The sequence below is a fragment of the Phaenicophaeus curvirostris genome, chromosome 3 (genome assembly GCF_032191515.1).
Source record: "Phaenicophaeus curvirostris isolate KB17595 chromosome 3, BPBGC_Pcur_1.0, whole genome shotgun sequence".
In the NCBI taxonomy this organism is placed as follows: Eukaryota; Metazoa; Chordata; class Aves; order Cuculiformes; family Cuculidae; genus Phaenicophaeus; species Phaenicophaeus curvirostris.
The window spans coordinates 91,498,325-91,513,253 of NC_091394.1; the positions used below are offsets into that span (position 1 = coordinate 91,498,325).

The 14,929-nt window shown below is 36.3% G+C and overlaps 1 protein-coding gene across 1 annotated transcript in view; it reads right to left on the reverse strand.

Moving 5' to 3' along the window:
- Positions 1-4,324: 4,324 nt before the first annotated feature.
- ZFAT (zinc finger and AT-hook domain containing) overlaps positions 4,325-14,929 on the reverse strand; it is an 82,941-nt gene continuing 72,336 nt past the window's right edge. Inside the window, exon 15 of the mRNA XM_069854698.1 lies at positions 4,325-6,546. Within this exon, the coding sequence (XP_069710799.1) occupies positions 6,307-6,546 (240 nt within the window). The 3' untranslated portion in view covers positions 4,325-6,306. The remainder of the gene's footprint in view (positions 6,547-14,929) is intronic.

The window sequence follows — 14,929 nt, forward strand, 5'->3', positions numbered from 1 at the left end:
CCATCCCACCAATTCCTTCAGAGCAAACTCTGACAAGCATCCTTATTAGGTGTAGCTCTGAATACAAAACAGGTCTCATAATATTTTGTTCTCCTTTGCTGTTACTAAAGGCCCAGAAATCCGAGGTGTAAGAGAATCACTTGAGGTCAGCTGCCTTGTTCTTCCCACCAGGATCAATCCTAATGCCTGGCTGTACTTTACTCAGTGCAATAAGAAATCAACTAAAGACGAGGAGCTTCTACTGTTTCAGGTACTATCGTTCATGTTAATGGTTTTCCCCAACTGTGCATCAATACTGTTATTTGGCCTAATCTTTATTTTGCTCAATGACATCCCATCATTTCATGGTTTTCTGTCACACTAAGCCCTGCTATTCTCTAGTTTATTCCTTGAATATTGCTGATCACTGTACGCAGGGGCAGTTGGCATCAACGACCAAGTCAACCTACATAAATTCAGTTCAAGAGAGATAGAGGGGAAAGGACAAAGAATGTTTTCAGAAATCCTCAGCTCCAACTTCTTCCTGTCTTGATTCCTGAGGAGCTGCAGCTGGTATGGAACCAGTTGAACTCAGCAGAAAAACCTCCACGGAGTTAAAAAGAGGCCAATCCAGTTACATCGAACTGTACTAAGTAAAGCCTCCCTCTGAAGAAGCTATGGCCTGTGGGGAGCCCGAGCAGGAGCAGGCTGTCCCTGAAGGACTGTGGGCCAGGGGAGGGCTCATGCTATAGCAGGGAGAGGTGTGAGGAGGGAGAAGCAGCCAAGAAGGGCTGTGAAGGACTAACCCCAACCCCCATCCCCACCTTGGTGCCCCACCGGGAAGAGGAGCTCAGAGTGCGGGAGCATTGCGTGCATGGATGAGAAAGATTAGTTTTCTAAACTAGGATAACTATTGCCATCCTTCATCCAAAGGGCTTATAAATTTATTTAAGATTGATTAGACATTTTAAATTTTATTTAGAGAGCAGAGAGAGGAAAATGTAGCTGCACTAAAACAAGCACACAACTCTTGAACTCTTCAGCTAAAGTCCCTTCCTGCACATGATGCTATCAGGTCAGAAATAAACTGTCTGGCTGGAGTCACTTGACAACCAGATGTTCCTGCAGCTGCAGTAGCCTCTTTCTAGCATTCTTGTACTGAACTTTAGCTCCACTACAACTGAAGGCTGAGCCTATATTCCCTGAATTCTGGGATTGTGAGTTTGCAGTGTGATCCACTTTGTATAATTGAATGGAATTATGTTTACATACAGAAAGAGCATTTTTATCCATTAGTACTTACCAAGAAAGATGTAGTGGCCTCCTTTCTCTCCCTGAACCATCTCAAAGACTGACAGAGGGGAACACAACATCCTTGAACAGATTTTTTTGTTAAAAACGTACAAGTGTTCTGCAATTTGCACTGTCCTTTGAAATGTGTGGCACTGCTTTTAATCATTTAAAGCCCAGTACAGGCAAGTTGAGAACAGGAACACATGAAAGATCACCTAACCAATTACCTGTACTTTGCGGAATTACAGCAGAAATGAATGGGATCCTACCTATTTATGTCATAATATCAAGCTTGATACTCTCAGGATGTGCCAAAATACATCTCTGTAACTGAGTGAACATGAAAGTTTTCCAAGATGAATAGTTGTCCTCATTTCAAGAAAGAAAAAAGACAAGTGGAGTGGCGCTGCTATTGATGGAAATGATGTCTGCTAATGATGGGAGAGCTGGAAATGCAAATTGAGAAGCTGTCAAGCCGTGTGCAGTACAACTCAGTAACCTCACTGTGATTAGATTACAAAAGGGAAAAGAACATCTGCAGTTTATCACGTTATGAGCAAAGACTGTATTGTTAGCATTATCTAAAGAAATCATATTTTTGCTAATGATGCACTCTGCTAACGAGCTCATGCCTTTCTCTGTTTAAACTTTCAGATAAAGCTCAAATATAACCTACAAAAAGCAGAAAACTGTAATCTGGGGTAAAAAAATAGAGCAAAACAAACCACAAAACAAAGTACAACAACCCATATACTATGATTCTGTGTACATTATCTGTTTCACTCAGCTCTGCTATGTGCATTCTGGTAACAGTCATTATTTTCAGATCAAAAGAATTAAAAAAATAAGTTATTTTTTTCAATTTAATAGTTGAATAGTTTTCAGCTGAACCTTACTGTAATTCACGCTGACATTTCTTACAGACATACAACGCTACATTTAAGCAAGACAAGAAAAGACAAGCTTGCAGTCTTTTAAGGCATAAGACTGGTTGGCAAGTATCCCATCTTCGTAAAAGATTAGTTGTGACTTTAGAAAAAGTTCTCCCAAATTAGTCAGTTTCATGTATTCAGCGCTCTTTCATCACCAGATTTTATTTTCAGAAGGACTTGGTACTTAAAACTTCCTCCCTGGGTGAATATTCACATCTCCATTGACTATACTTTCAACAGTCTTCAGTAAGAATCCTCCACAGGCAAGCATGAGGAGTTCAAGCCAAAAATCAAGTCCTCATCCTAGAGCTGAACACATCTCCAAAAACTTCATGCACATGCCAAGCTCTCTGCCCACTTGGAGGTTAAAATGTTTATTGAAACATCTGAATATTCTGCAATGTTATTGTTGCTTTCTTTCTTTCTCTGCTGTGCTAACAGTCCTTGCTTGTTCTTGAGATGCAGGGGTGGGTTTTGTGGGTTCTCTTTTTGGGTTTGGTTTGGATTGGCTTTTTTAATTTCGTAAAGCATGTATTCATATTCTGAGCAAATTTATTGGAATGTGAAAGCATTTTTCTTTTCCTTTATTAAGACCAAACGGATTAAGAGCCATATTCTATGGTGCTAAGATGCTGTGTGGACTCAGAACCATTTAGAAGAAATATATTAAAACATTTCAAAAATGTCAGATTTCCAACAATGTCACTTCTGTAATCTTATTTGAAAACATGCCATTAAAAGCTTTCATTTCAAGCATACATACTCAAGGAGTGTAATTCCTTATTTTAGGAGGCATAATTGGTCTAACATTATCTTCACTGTAGTACTCTCGCCTCTAACTGTGATTTCATACAGCTTAAAATTTGAGGTAAAATGGCATAGAAGAAGTATGCAGTTCCTTTCTCTTTTCATCCCATGAACTTTCCAGATAAGCGATAAAGATCTAGTACAAAGCCTCTACTAGAACAGCTTCATATAGGCCAAGATGCTACAAAAGCTGGTTAAAACCACCAGTATCAATTAATTATGCTGGGATCGACAGGCACCACAACTGGCCAGAGAAACCAAACCACATCAGAAGGAAAGGCAGATCCCATTCTCTTCTCTACCCAAGAGGGAGAAATTACTCTCTGTGGATATAATAAATCAGAAAGAGATGCAAAATTCTTTTGCAATCTACATTCCCCATACTTTGCCCCATGACTTTTGCCCTGCAAGGTCCAATTTTTCCTCTTTGTGTACAGACGCTTATTCTATTCTGTGTAGTAAATGCTAATGAGAATTAGTAGTGTGTGTGAAGAACGTATCATCTTCAGAAACAGGAGCTACCTGACTAAACTAAAACTGCTCGTCTTCCTGAACTGAAAAGTTCACCTAACCCTCAGAAAAACTAAATTGCACAAAAGGAGTTGAATCTACACTGAAAACAATCTGTGCTGTTTAGATGAGAACAGAAGTAGAGCTTCCCAAGTAAAGGATTTAATTCTTACCTTTTGGGTGGTTTCAAATCCAGCCAAAAGACTTCTGGAACAGCCATGGCCTCTCATGAGCTGGTATTAATAAAGATGTTTCTATTTTCTTTACCTTCTGAATAAACATAAATCTTTGGACAGTCTCTGGGTTAAGTACAATGGCTTACATTAAAGAAGATGTACTCATTTCCTCATGGCATAACAGACCTTGAATTTTCTCAAATGTAAGAGGCATTACAGAGGCATGAAATCAGCATGCAGTACTCTACACAGCTGAAGTTCTTTCCTGACTTACACTTCATATGTTTCCAACCGTTGCATTTCCAAGAAAAGCTGGGAAAAAGAAATGGAACCTAAGAAAAGAGCTGAACTGAAAAAAAGTATTTTTAAAATTAAAAAAGAAAGGTTAAAGGAAATTTACGCAAATGCTTAAGCTTCCATATAGGAAAACTAATACATAGTGATATAAAGTGTGAATATATACAAGTTAGGTTCTCCATTTTGAAATTCATAACATTTAGTAAAAGGAACTGGACTTTTTCTTTCAACTTAGCAGGAAGGACAATGCTTCTACTGCTGATTTAAAAAAAAAAAAAAAAAAGCAGGTCAAGCCTTAAATTACAGCAGTTACACATGGTTGTGGGATACTGGAATTAAAATAAACAAAAAGCTAAAACCAACCCCCTTCCTCCAAATACACACACATCTCATGGACTCAGTATGTCTCTCTGGAAATAATTTACTTAAGAAATAGTGAGTGCTTTTCTGGTTTCTTGCTGCCAGTCAGATAATAATGCAGTACACTGCTGAACTGATGCAGAAAGGTTTTGCATTAAGAACATAGCTGTTACTATGTATGACTGTGATGCTCTTCCAAATGTGATTTTTAACAGCGAGGTGTGAATATGTCAATAAACTCTAAGAAACTTTTTGAGACTGCTTTCTTCTCTTTTAGGTAATAGAAAGCATCACTCCTGCAAATCAACACTGAATTTTAACCAGTAATTAAAAGCCCAAAGTTTCTTATGCAGATGAATCAAGTTGATCTATTTTGTACATCTGTTTCTATCACACTGCAAACGTTATGAACACTTCATGGCTCACTCTAGTCAAGTTTACTGAGCAGGATAAGAAATCAACACTGAGATTAGTCACCAGCTCCAACCAGTTACACCAAATAGCAAAATGGTCTCCACACTATAATGTAACAGCCCTGGAGCAAGTTGCGCCCTTTCAAGGTTAAACCAGAGGAAACACACCTACCACCAAAGTTGAATGATTTTCAGGCCTTTTCTGTTTACAAATTTAAATTCTCCACCAGCAGAGTTAATGGAGAAGCTACCACTAACTGTTTGTACTCTGATTTTGTGTGGCATTTACAAAATCCAGTAGACTTAGAAGAGGCAGACAACTAACTCCCTATGTCAACTTAATTAAAAGCTTTTTTCCACTTTTCTACCAGAATGTCCACAAGTAAGTTCAATCATATAGAAAGGTCTGCCTAGACTTCATTACGCTACTTTCTTGATTAGAGACTACCAATTGGAAGAATAATTTGTCAGAGTCAATGCAATCCAGCATTTTTTCCTTAGCTGTGAAAGGGAAGCCAACACTTCAAAAATTAGAGCATTAGAAGAAAACATGACAGTTTTGTTATTAATTAATAACTTTTATAGCTCAAATTTAAAAATATTAATTCAGAAACAATTCAAGATTCATGAAGAAAAATCTGGCACTATATACATGCATAATTAAGATTATCTAGATTCAATATTTACTTATTTTTTTTGTACAAGTTCTTTCACACAATTGTATTTACAAACACGTCTGTTTAGAACATACAAACATACATATTTTATAGGATTTACAAATCATTTGGATATAATTTTTTCTTAAAAACAAAGGAGTATTTCACTGATCTGACAGATTTGGTTTCTCATATGGTACTGGACATGTATTTTTCCAGTGGGAGGGAAAGAATTATCACTATTCAACTCTCTAAATAACAGTCATCCTATGGTACCCAGAATGATCATATATGGCTTTAAATACCCCCCAAATTCAAAGGGCCATCTCATAAGCACAAACTACAGTCCATCTGTGGTACTTTTCAAACTAAACACTTGAGCCTTTGTTTGGGTTAGATCCACAATTTGGCAAACACACTCTTAGCATTTAACCAGAAATGAGAAGCTCTTCTAATTTAAAGAAAACCAACTCTATTCCCAGTCAAGTCAAGCACATACGGAGAATATATAAAATGGGATGTATGGACTTTTCTACACATTCTAGCGACCTTTATAGATGGTTTTATTATTGTTGGATAACATGGTGAACAGACAATATTCGTGTGGATTTACAGGAATCAAGTGAGAGATCTTCTAAGAAGATGAAGAATATTTTTTCCTCAAAATATGAACACTTTTTAGAAAAAGAAAGTCTGAGGAGGTTTTGTACATAATATTTCCAAGTTACTGATACAATCCAACCAGGCAGATTACTATCTAGCAACAAGGTCTTGCATCACAAATGAACTGAAAATTTGTCAGCTTGCTTGCTTTTGGCTAGGAAAAAACCCCAAACTTCTGTCTTTGGCAAATCAAGTAGTCATCTCCTTTGAACGCTGTTCTCTAGAGCTCCTGCACAGATTGTTCCACTGTTTGTTCTTCTACAGGCTGCATAGCTTCCTGAACATAAACTATGAATTCTGAAGCCTCTCCACCCTGTGTATAGACAGTCACTGTCTCAATTCCTTCCACTTCATCTGATGAGACTACCAGGTGATGCTGTTCAGACAGCTCCACTGAAGCCTGCTGCAGTGTCTCCTGAATCATCAAAGTGTGATTGGCTGATTGCTCTTCTTCTTTTACCTAAGGAGAAATTGAAGAGGTGACAGAAAATTCATCTTTCCAAGAAGCACCTGGTATTGTGATGATTAACAGAAATACAGCACAGAAATTAGAAATCAGATAGTTTTGAAAGACAATGTCAGCTCTACAGAACTTTAGTTGCGAGGACTTTTGATTATTAAGTGTATAGCTAGACAGAATACTGAATGCAGCAGCTCAGTTATATGCAGAGAGAGCTGTAAAGTTCCAGGAACACGAGTCTTTGGAGACAGCTTTTATCTCTCAGCAGTCATTCATTCAAAACCACTCTTATTTAAATAAATCTGAAGTCAAACAATTCTTATAGTAGCGCTGAGATGAGAATCCATTGAAAACCACATGAAAAAAACATCTACTCTACCCATTTCTTTATCTTTTTTGTTTTCTTTAGCCAACGATGGCTCACAGAAGTAAAAATGTAATTGTAAACTTTAATGGATTATTATCAGAAAACTGTGAAATGTAAATATTACTGAAATAGATTCCTAAGACCTATCCTTTGTGAGATAGTATTTTTTACATTATTGAAAGGACAGTTACAGAAACAATTGAAAATAACATAATTTTTACAGAACATTTTGTGAAAAAGAAAAAACCGAACACAAATTGATATCAAATTTCAAAGAGATGAAAGAGGTTTCTGTCAATTATTAAAAATACAGTACTTAGTAGAATTCAAGAAATTCTTTATCAGATCCATAAAATATTCCTACACAAAGTACTCCACAGTAAAAACACATCAGAAAACCGTAAGTCATGTGGAGGAAATACATTCTGTCAAGTGTTAGTGATAAAAGAATGTACTTGTGAGGAGAATATGAAATAGCAAGTTTTTGCTATGCAAAGGCATTTGCTAGGCATTTTCAGTACAATACCACTCCCTGTGCTCATTGAAGAGATCTGTTTTATTTGCTGGATCATAAATGCCAACCCACCTACAACTGCAACATGCAGTGAATCCTCACTTCCTTCCCTTTTCAGAAAATGGGTTGTTTTTGTTAAGGCCTATTTCTCTTTCATTTAGGCTTAGCAAATGTATTATGAAGTAAGCTTCCAGAGATAAATCATGTTTATTTCTCACTGTAAGAAAGCAGCTGATTGAATTTGTAGAAGGCCACATTCTCTATAACAAATAATTTCTTTCATATCATCAAATGCATCTATAAATTGTCCACTTACACAAGCAACGGGGAATGGAGACAAAATTGCCGGCTCATTTACATCTCATGATGGAAAGCAAAACCCCATGGTATTTCCAATAACCATACGAAGTGTAATAAGAAGAGAAAAAAAGCATTGATAGGTATCAATTTACTGGATCTTGGTGTACCCTTGTATGTCAGAGCAGTATACGGTGTGCAGCACTGAATTCATAAGTGATTTTAAAAAGAATAGGTCAAATATGGCAGCGTCTACAAAGCGTGGAATCTAAACTAAGTTAATTAGAAAGGGGCTATTTTAAAAAAAAATAGAAGCTAAATCAATATTTTAGTGTTTTGTAAAAAATACTATTAGAACAATTAAGTTCAAGGAAATACAAGTATGATTAGTATGGTTGCTTATGAGAGGAATGGCAACAGAAGAGAAGAACTATAGGGAAGCTTCCAAGCATATGTTTTACTCCTTACAGACCATCAAGGGAAAAAAGAAGTTATATGTTTGTTTTCTCGATGTTCTTTTCTAATTTAATTTCTTTTCCTAAGCAACCATTCCCATTGTTGTTCACTGACTTTTAACTTTTTTATTCTGTGTTTAAAACATCTGTCAGATGAAGAAGATTTCAGAGATGCACAAACCCCTTAGGACTTTATCTCACTTTACACTTTCACTCAATTCATTATGCTGTACAAAGCTTTTTCTTGAACAATGGGTTTGATCGGGTGTTAAATTATTCAGAGGTCCCAGCATGCCTATAATATTTGTGAATATATACATATATATACACATACATGTGTATTTTATCCGGTAAGAGATTCAACATCTAAAGAGAATCTTGCCATTTTCACTAACCTTAATGAAACAGAAAAATTGTATCTACTGAAGCCGACTCTGGCTTCAGATTACAGGGATAAAACTACAGGAATGGTCTGAGTCCTTTCCATGTTCTGTTTTTTTAATCAAACATATCTGAACATTTTATTGGAAGTTACTTTAAGCAGCTCCTGCTGAAGTGCACGCTCAACATCTCACAAAAGTTGGTGATGCTGGATTCTTGTTTTGACACAGTAACTCATTTATGTTGTCAAAAAATATTAAAGAAACCCCAAGTCCTACTGAAAGCAAATTCGTACACAGGATTCCCTTTTCATAACTGTTCTCTCCTCTTTCCAGAGGCTACCTGCTCCATTGTCAGCTCCTGTGTGAGAGGAAAGGGCATACACAAGATCTACTAATGAAGATAATTACAAGCAGACAGAAGTCTAATTACTAGTGAATTCAGATAGGAAGATGCAATTAAAAATGTTAGATAACTAAAATTCCATGGCTAGTTATGAATCAGCTGACAATTACCACCCTCAGTGCTAGAGATTCTCAAACAAACAAATAGGGGTGTCTAAAATTTGGTCCTTTAATTGCGCAATACACACTAACTTCTCCTGTGTTAGTGCACTATACATAATCCTCTGACAACATGCCTCAAGCCAGAAAAATTACACTGCATTTGCTACAACTTGCAAGCATGCATAACACAGTCTGAGAAGGATCTTGTATAGCCTCACTTTTGTCGCTCTAAATCAAAACCCATAAATAAATTTAAATATAGTTTTGTGAGTGTACATAAATAATGAAGAAAGGAAAATAAATAAAGCACAGTTGACATGAAAATGAAATGAATCCAGAACCTAATTCAATTCAATAGCAGCAATCTAATATTTATTCAGTTTTATATGCTTTTGAAATGAAAATGGCCAATAAAGAAAGTTAATTTAAGCTCCCTACCTGGCTTTATCGATATGGCTTTATTACCCTTGTCATGCAGGGTAAAGAAGACTAATGCCCCTATTTCTAGTGTCTCTAGCTTCCAGTATCCTTTTTTTGGACACCTATCTGTAATCCTTTTAGTTTGACAAATCACCACATTATTTTTGATATTTACATTTCAAATCAGTTCAATGTTTACATGCTTCTGCTTGGTTCTGACGAGGTTGTTCCACAGGGAATTATCTCAAAACGTTAATTTGCATTGCTCAGATTGATGAAACAGTGGGACAGCTGCCATCTGAATGAATGAAGTCACTACACACTTCTTTTTATTGGCATATGAAATCTTTTGAAGAGTAACATCCAAGACCTCTCTTCTGTTTGAGAGCCAGCTGAAAAGCATCTGGCTGCTTATCCTTTGCTAAAGAATGACAGCAAGAAGCTGAAGCCACACGCAGCTGGCATATTAAATCAAGTCAGTACCTGCATAAATATTCTTTATTAGTTAAACGTGTCACTCACAAAAAACGATGGGACTATCACCTCCATGTCTTAATAAGAAGCTCAACATTTCTAAATTAGAAATGTTCTTAATTTAAATATCCAAGGACCATCTAAATACACGTAAGTGACACTAGAAATGGGTGTCTCTTAGAGCAATCTTTTCAAGACAAGCAAGTTCTTTTTAATTTAAGAGAAACTAATTAAAGCGATTAAAGAAAATATGCTCCTTCCCTTCCCTGAAAGGAAGTAAACAAAATATTTGCAGTAAGATGCTAAAGCTGTTTTCTTATTCTACAGCTCATCCTGAGAAGTAATGAATATCTTCCATTTTTTCTGAAGTTTGCAAGTCCTTAATGTTTAAAAGTCTTGCTGGGCTTTACCCAAAATCCCCTACAGAATGTCTCCCTTGATTTCAGACTGAATGCTGCCTTTCAGCATACCATGAAGAAGAAAACTTAACCACAGAGATCTTGCAGGATTTCAAAATTTTACATTAGGTTACAGATGCTCTTTGTTTATCAGAAGACATTATGGTACACAAAATACCTACAGAAAAGGCTGAGAAGAAAAATGAATATAAACATTCTAGACTACAGAAAGCACCTGGATATATGACATGCCACCTTACATTGGTGCCTACAGGTCTGTCTCTATCATTTTGTTCAGTATCATTTGAATAATCTGAATTCTCTCTCTGTATCAGTTCATATATTGTGTGAAAAGCACAGCCAGACACACAGAAAATACTGTAATTTCATCACATGAACCTCTATAGTGCACTATAAACCAAAGACAATCTGGCATACAATACTTTCAGAATAATAAGAGACTTGATACCAAAGAGCTGCTTTGCATAAAATAAAAAGTAAAAGGTGGCAAACAACTCTTCACACTATTTACATAGGTTTTTAAAATGTTTTAGGGATTGTCTGTTTGAAAATATCTCAACAGAGAGCCTGTGACTGGCAATTTCACTCATCTGGCAAAATGCTGTATCACCAGACTTCTTTCTGAGGATGGGCGGCAACACTGGCATTGTTTCAAAAACTCTAACAGGAAAATTATCTTGATATGACAAATATCTAGTTATACACAGATGACAAGAACTCCACAGAGGCTGAGAAAACAGGGCCATCTGCCTCAGTTAAAACTTTCTTTTGCTGGTACCATTAAGCATCAAATTGCTCCATGTCCTAAAGCAACAGCAAACTTGGCAATCAACCTACAAATAACTCCATGTATTGGCAAATTTTCTAGATGGACGTCAGCATCCAGCATCATGTAGGTACAAATCAGAGCCAGACTGAAATATAAGGCGTGTTGATGAAGTACAACATTAAGCAGCCTCTGACATGACAGCCATGCTAATATTATTAGATATTTATTTTTGAAGATGTGTTACACTATAAAACTCTGTTCTGTGATCAGCTTCAAGCCAATGTGTAATCTTTGCTGTGGATTGCTACAGCTGTCTCTTTGAAGAAAGTGACTGTTACCATGGTAGGATTTTACTAAAGCCTGAAGAGATCACAGAATAAAAGGACAAAAGGAAGTAAAATAAAGGATAAAAGGTGCATGGAAATACAGTGTTTTCTTAACCTTGATAAAGACCTCTTTAGTTAGTGAAATAGTTGATATTTTTACTCTCCTGAGAAAATTACGTAGAAGTCTAGGTTGAAAACAGGTTACTGTGCTTTTCAGGAATAGAGTTAACCCTACACTCCAAGCCACAGAGGTTGTAAGAACATCAGTCCTGTCTCTTATTTCTAAATGGGAGAAAAAGAGAAAGAATCCAGCAGCCAATTACTGCTCTTTACTATTAATATTAGACTGGTGCTTTGGACCAGGACCTGGAATGTATCATGTATGCTACATGCAAAAAGCACTTCACGCCCCAAAGGCCTTCTTATTTCAATATAAAACAAGAGACACTAACCAGACAGAAAAATGGAGGTGGTGAAGTATAATATAAATGAGACAGTGGTCCTTTGTGTGACAGGCATTAGTATCATTATACCCATAGCCTAACAACAGAAAATTACTATCATCATATTTTTGAACAGTAATTGAGAGAGAGCATTGAGATACAAATCACTCTTCATTAAAAATCCACAGAACTAAGCACGATATGGAAGAAGGCATTAAGAAACTTGTTTGAAAAATGTAATGAGCAATTAAATCTTCATGGACTGAACAAAGGTAGGAGTCAAAGTCTTTACAGCTAATGAGAAATGGGACATTATGAAAGGAGTAAAGAGCATTGGAAATGAAAACAAGGTTTTGTTTGATGTGCCAAAAAAAGGAACATGAAGAAAAAAATTAGATACTAAGGAAAAGAACAGGGAGTTGACATGGCAAACAAGGCCACGCGCATAGGCTGGTTGTTTTTAGGGCTGCTTGGTTTTGTTTTGTTAGAACAAAGAGTACTGCTCTGCTCTCGTGCAGTCCTATGTATACAAGGCAGTCAGGATTTGCTCTGAATGAAAAGGGTTTCAGTGGCTTGTTCAGACAGGAAAAATAGTATTGAGGGAAAGAATTAAATCTTTACATAATCATCTGCTCATGAATTTCTCACAGCAGGACAATAATCTCTGGTTCAGTATGACACATAAAACATATTGCAGGTCTAAATATGCAAATTAGCAGCATATTTGTCTATCAGTATCTAAACAAAAAATGTAGAAAAAACAGATAACATACAATCAAAGTTAACTGGTTACAATGGTATACTGATTTAAAACTCTAGTTAAGACTAGGAATACAAAAATCTACTGCTCTGCCTCTGTAATTTCAAGCAAAAAGAAAAATCCAAATTTGGAAAAGAATTATATATAGTTTCTAAGAGATTTGTTAAAAATAATATTTTTTTTAATGAAAAATCAGTTAATTAAACCAGAAATTATCTTGCTACCCTTACATATTCCTGCTAATGAGCAATGGAAATGGAAGAGCAATAACTATAATAAGAACTATAGCTGACAGACGCAGAGCAAGAAGGGGCCACTCTTCTGATGTCCTGGTCAGTGCAGTGAGGGATTCAGGAAACAAGCTTTCAAGGCAGAAAATGCACTTTGAATCTTCTCTCAGTGAAAAATAACTTACAGACACTCGACAGTGAAAGAGTCTCTTCTGCAAAAAATAAGATAACAGGAGTGCTCAGTTCTGAGTGAAATGTTTCTTCAGAAGAAACCCAGTATTTGTATCAAACCTGTAACAAACTTCTTCAGGGTTAATTAATATCCTTACTTGATGTATATGCTAACTGAAAGAAATAACTATACATCAAGCTAGCTTATAGCTAAACTCTCTCTCTCTCTGTTCTAGTCTACATATAGATATTATGTACATATAGATATTATTCTGTGATTCTGTGATTCTGTGATATATTGCGTGAAAACCAGGTCTTTGAACACAGACCTGCAGATATTGTAAACCAAGGGTGGCTGAGATACTGGCATGACTGTTCATCCTCCAATCTTGCCTTTATATTCAGCACATGGGCTAGGAAAACAGTCTACCTATATAAATAATGGACCAAAGAGAATCTGCTGGTAAAATAAAAAAAAACCAAAACAAACAAATGAATCAATCTCCCTGCTATGGCCTAAGGACAAATTTATAACTGTAACAGGACACAGCGTGTCAAATATCCAGAAAGTGAAGTGACTTGTTTTACATCGCCAGTCCCTCCACTTTGCTATGTGCTCTGTTCTGTTCTCATTAAACTGCTTTCTCCTTCAATTCCTGTCTGTGTTTGCCATCCAGTGTGGACAGTATTTTCTCAGCATTTATTAGCCTCTTCCCTAGTTAATTCTTCAACCTTAGCACTCTTAGCTCACACCTTTTCCCCCACCTTTTTACCTTTTTTTTTGGACATAAAGCTGTTCAGAACTCAAATATCATGTCATAAAATATCTTCATTAGCTCTGTCAGAAGAAGATCCAGACTGGATCACTAGTCTCTCAAGAAGACTCAGACAGACAAGGATACGCTTCTCCTGCCATGTTGTGATCAAAGCTTCACTGTGGATTTTTGTCAGTACTGGATAATACTGTTAAAACTTCACATTATTAATTGTTTTTCTCAGGCATTTGGTGTGTATTATGTTCCTTAACCGCTGTGTGCTTTCATAGCTGTCCAGAACAAGACTTCTCCCAAATAAGATACCAGAAAAAGTTTTATCTTTGATAACAGGCTAATATACCAACTCTCAGGCAAGAATGAGCTAAAGCCATTTCAACCTCTAGACACAACCTTTGAATGGCCTCATACACATGACACTATCTGAGCCAGCAAAGATTCCTATTTTCCAATCGTAATCCAAGTTAAATAGGGCTAACTTTGCATTTCTGGTGTTTAAAATCGTAAGCTGAATACCAATTAAGGCTATGATTGGATACTGCTTGTCAAAGTTGTTCTTTTATAAAATCATTCCTATGAACAAAAAATTACAAAGTTTCTAAACTGAGGTCTGAATTTTTTTTCTTCTCAACATCCAATTCAGGAATCTGGGGTTTTGAACAGACAATCTGATCTTGATTTCACCTTCATTACAACGTGTATTCATTATTTAATATACTTGCAAAAATACTACATACAACCTGGGACAATAATATAACAGAAGAACACCTCAGACGTGGTAACTCTTCTGTCTTGTCTCTTAGTAGAAAAAAACTTTAAAAATATATCAGTCATAACTGATGCACTGGACATCTTGCCATATGCTGAAAAGGACTTGGGGATAAACGCAGAGTTTGTTTCATCAGGCAAAAGTCTTGCATTAACCTGAAACACTGAAAGAACTGCACACCAGATCAAGTGCAAATGGTGCTTTTATGAGTGAAAAGTAAGGAAGAGCAGAGCTGTGGGAGAAAGTTCCAGGGAAGAAATGAGAGAAGAAGATAGTGACAATATAGTGTAACATTTACTGCAAAAAATA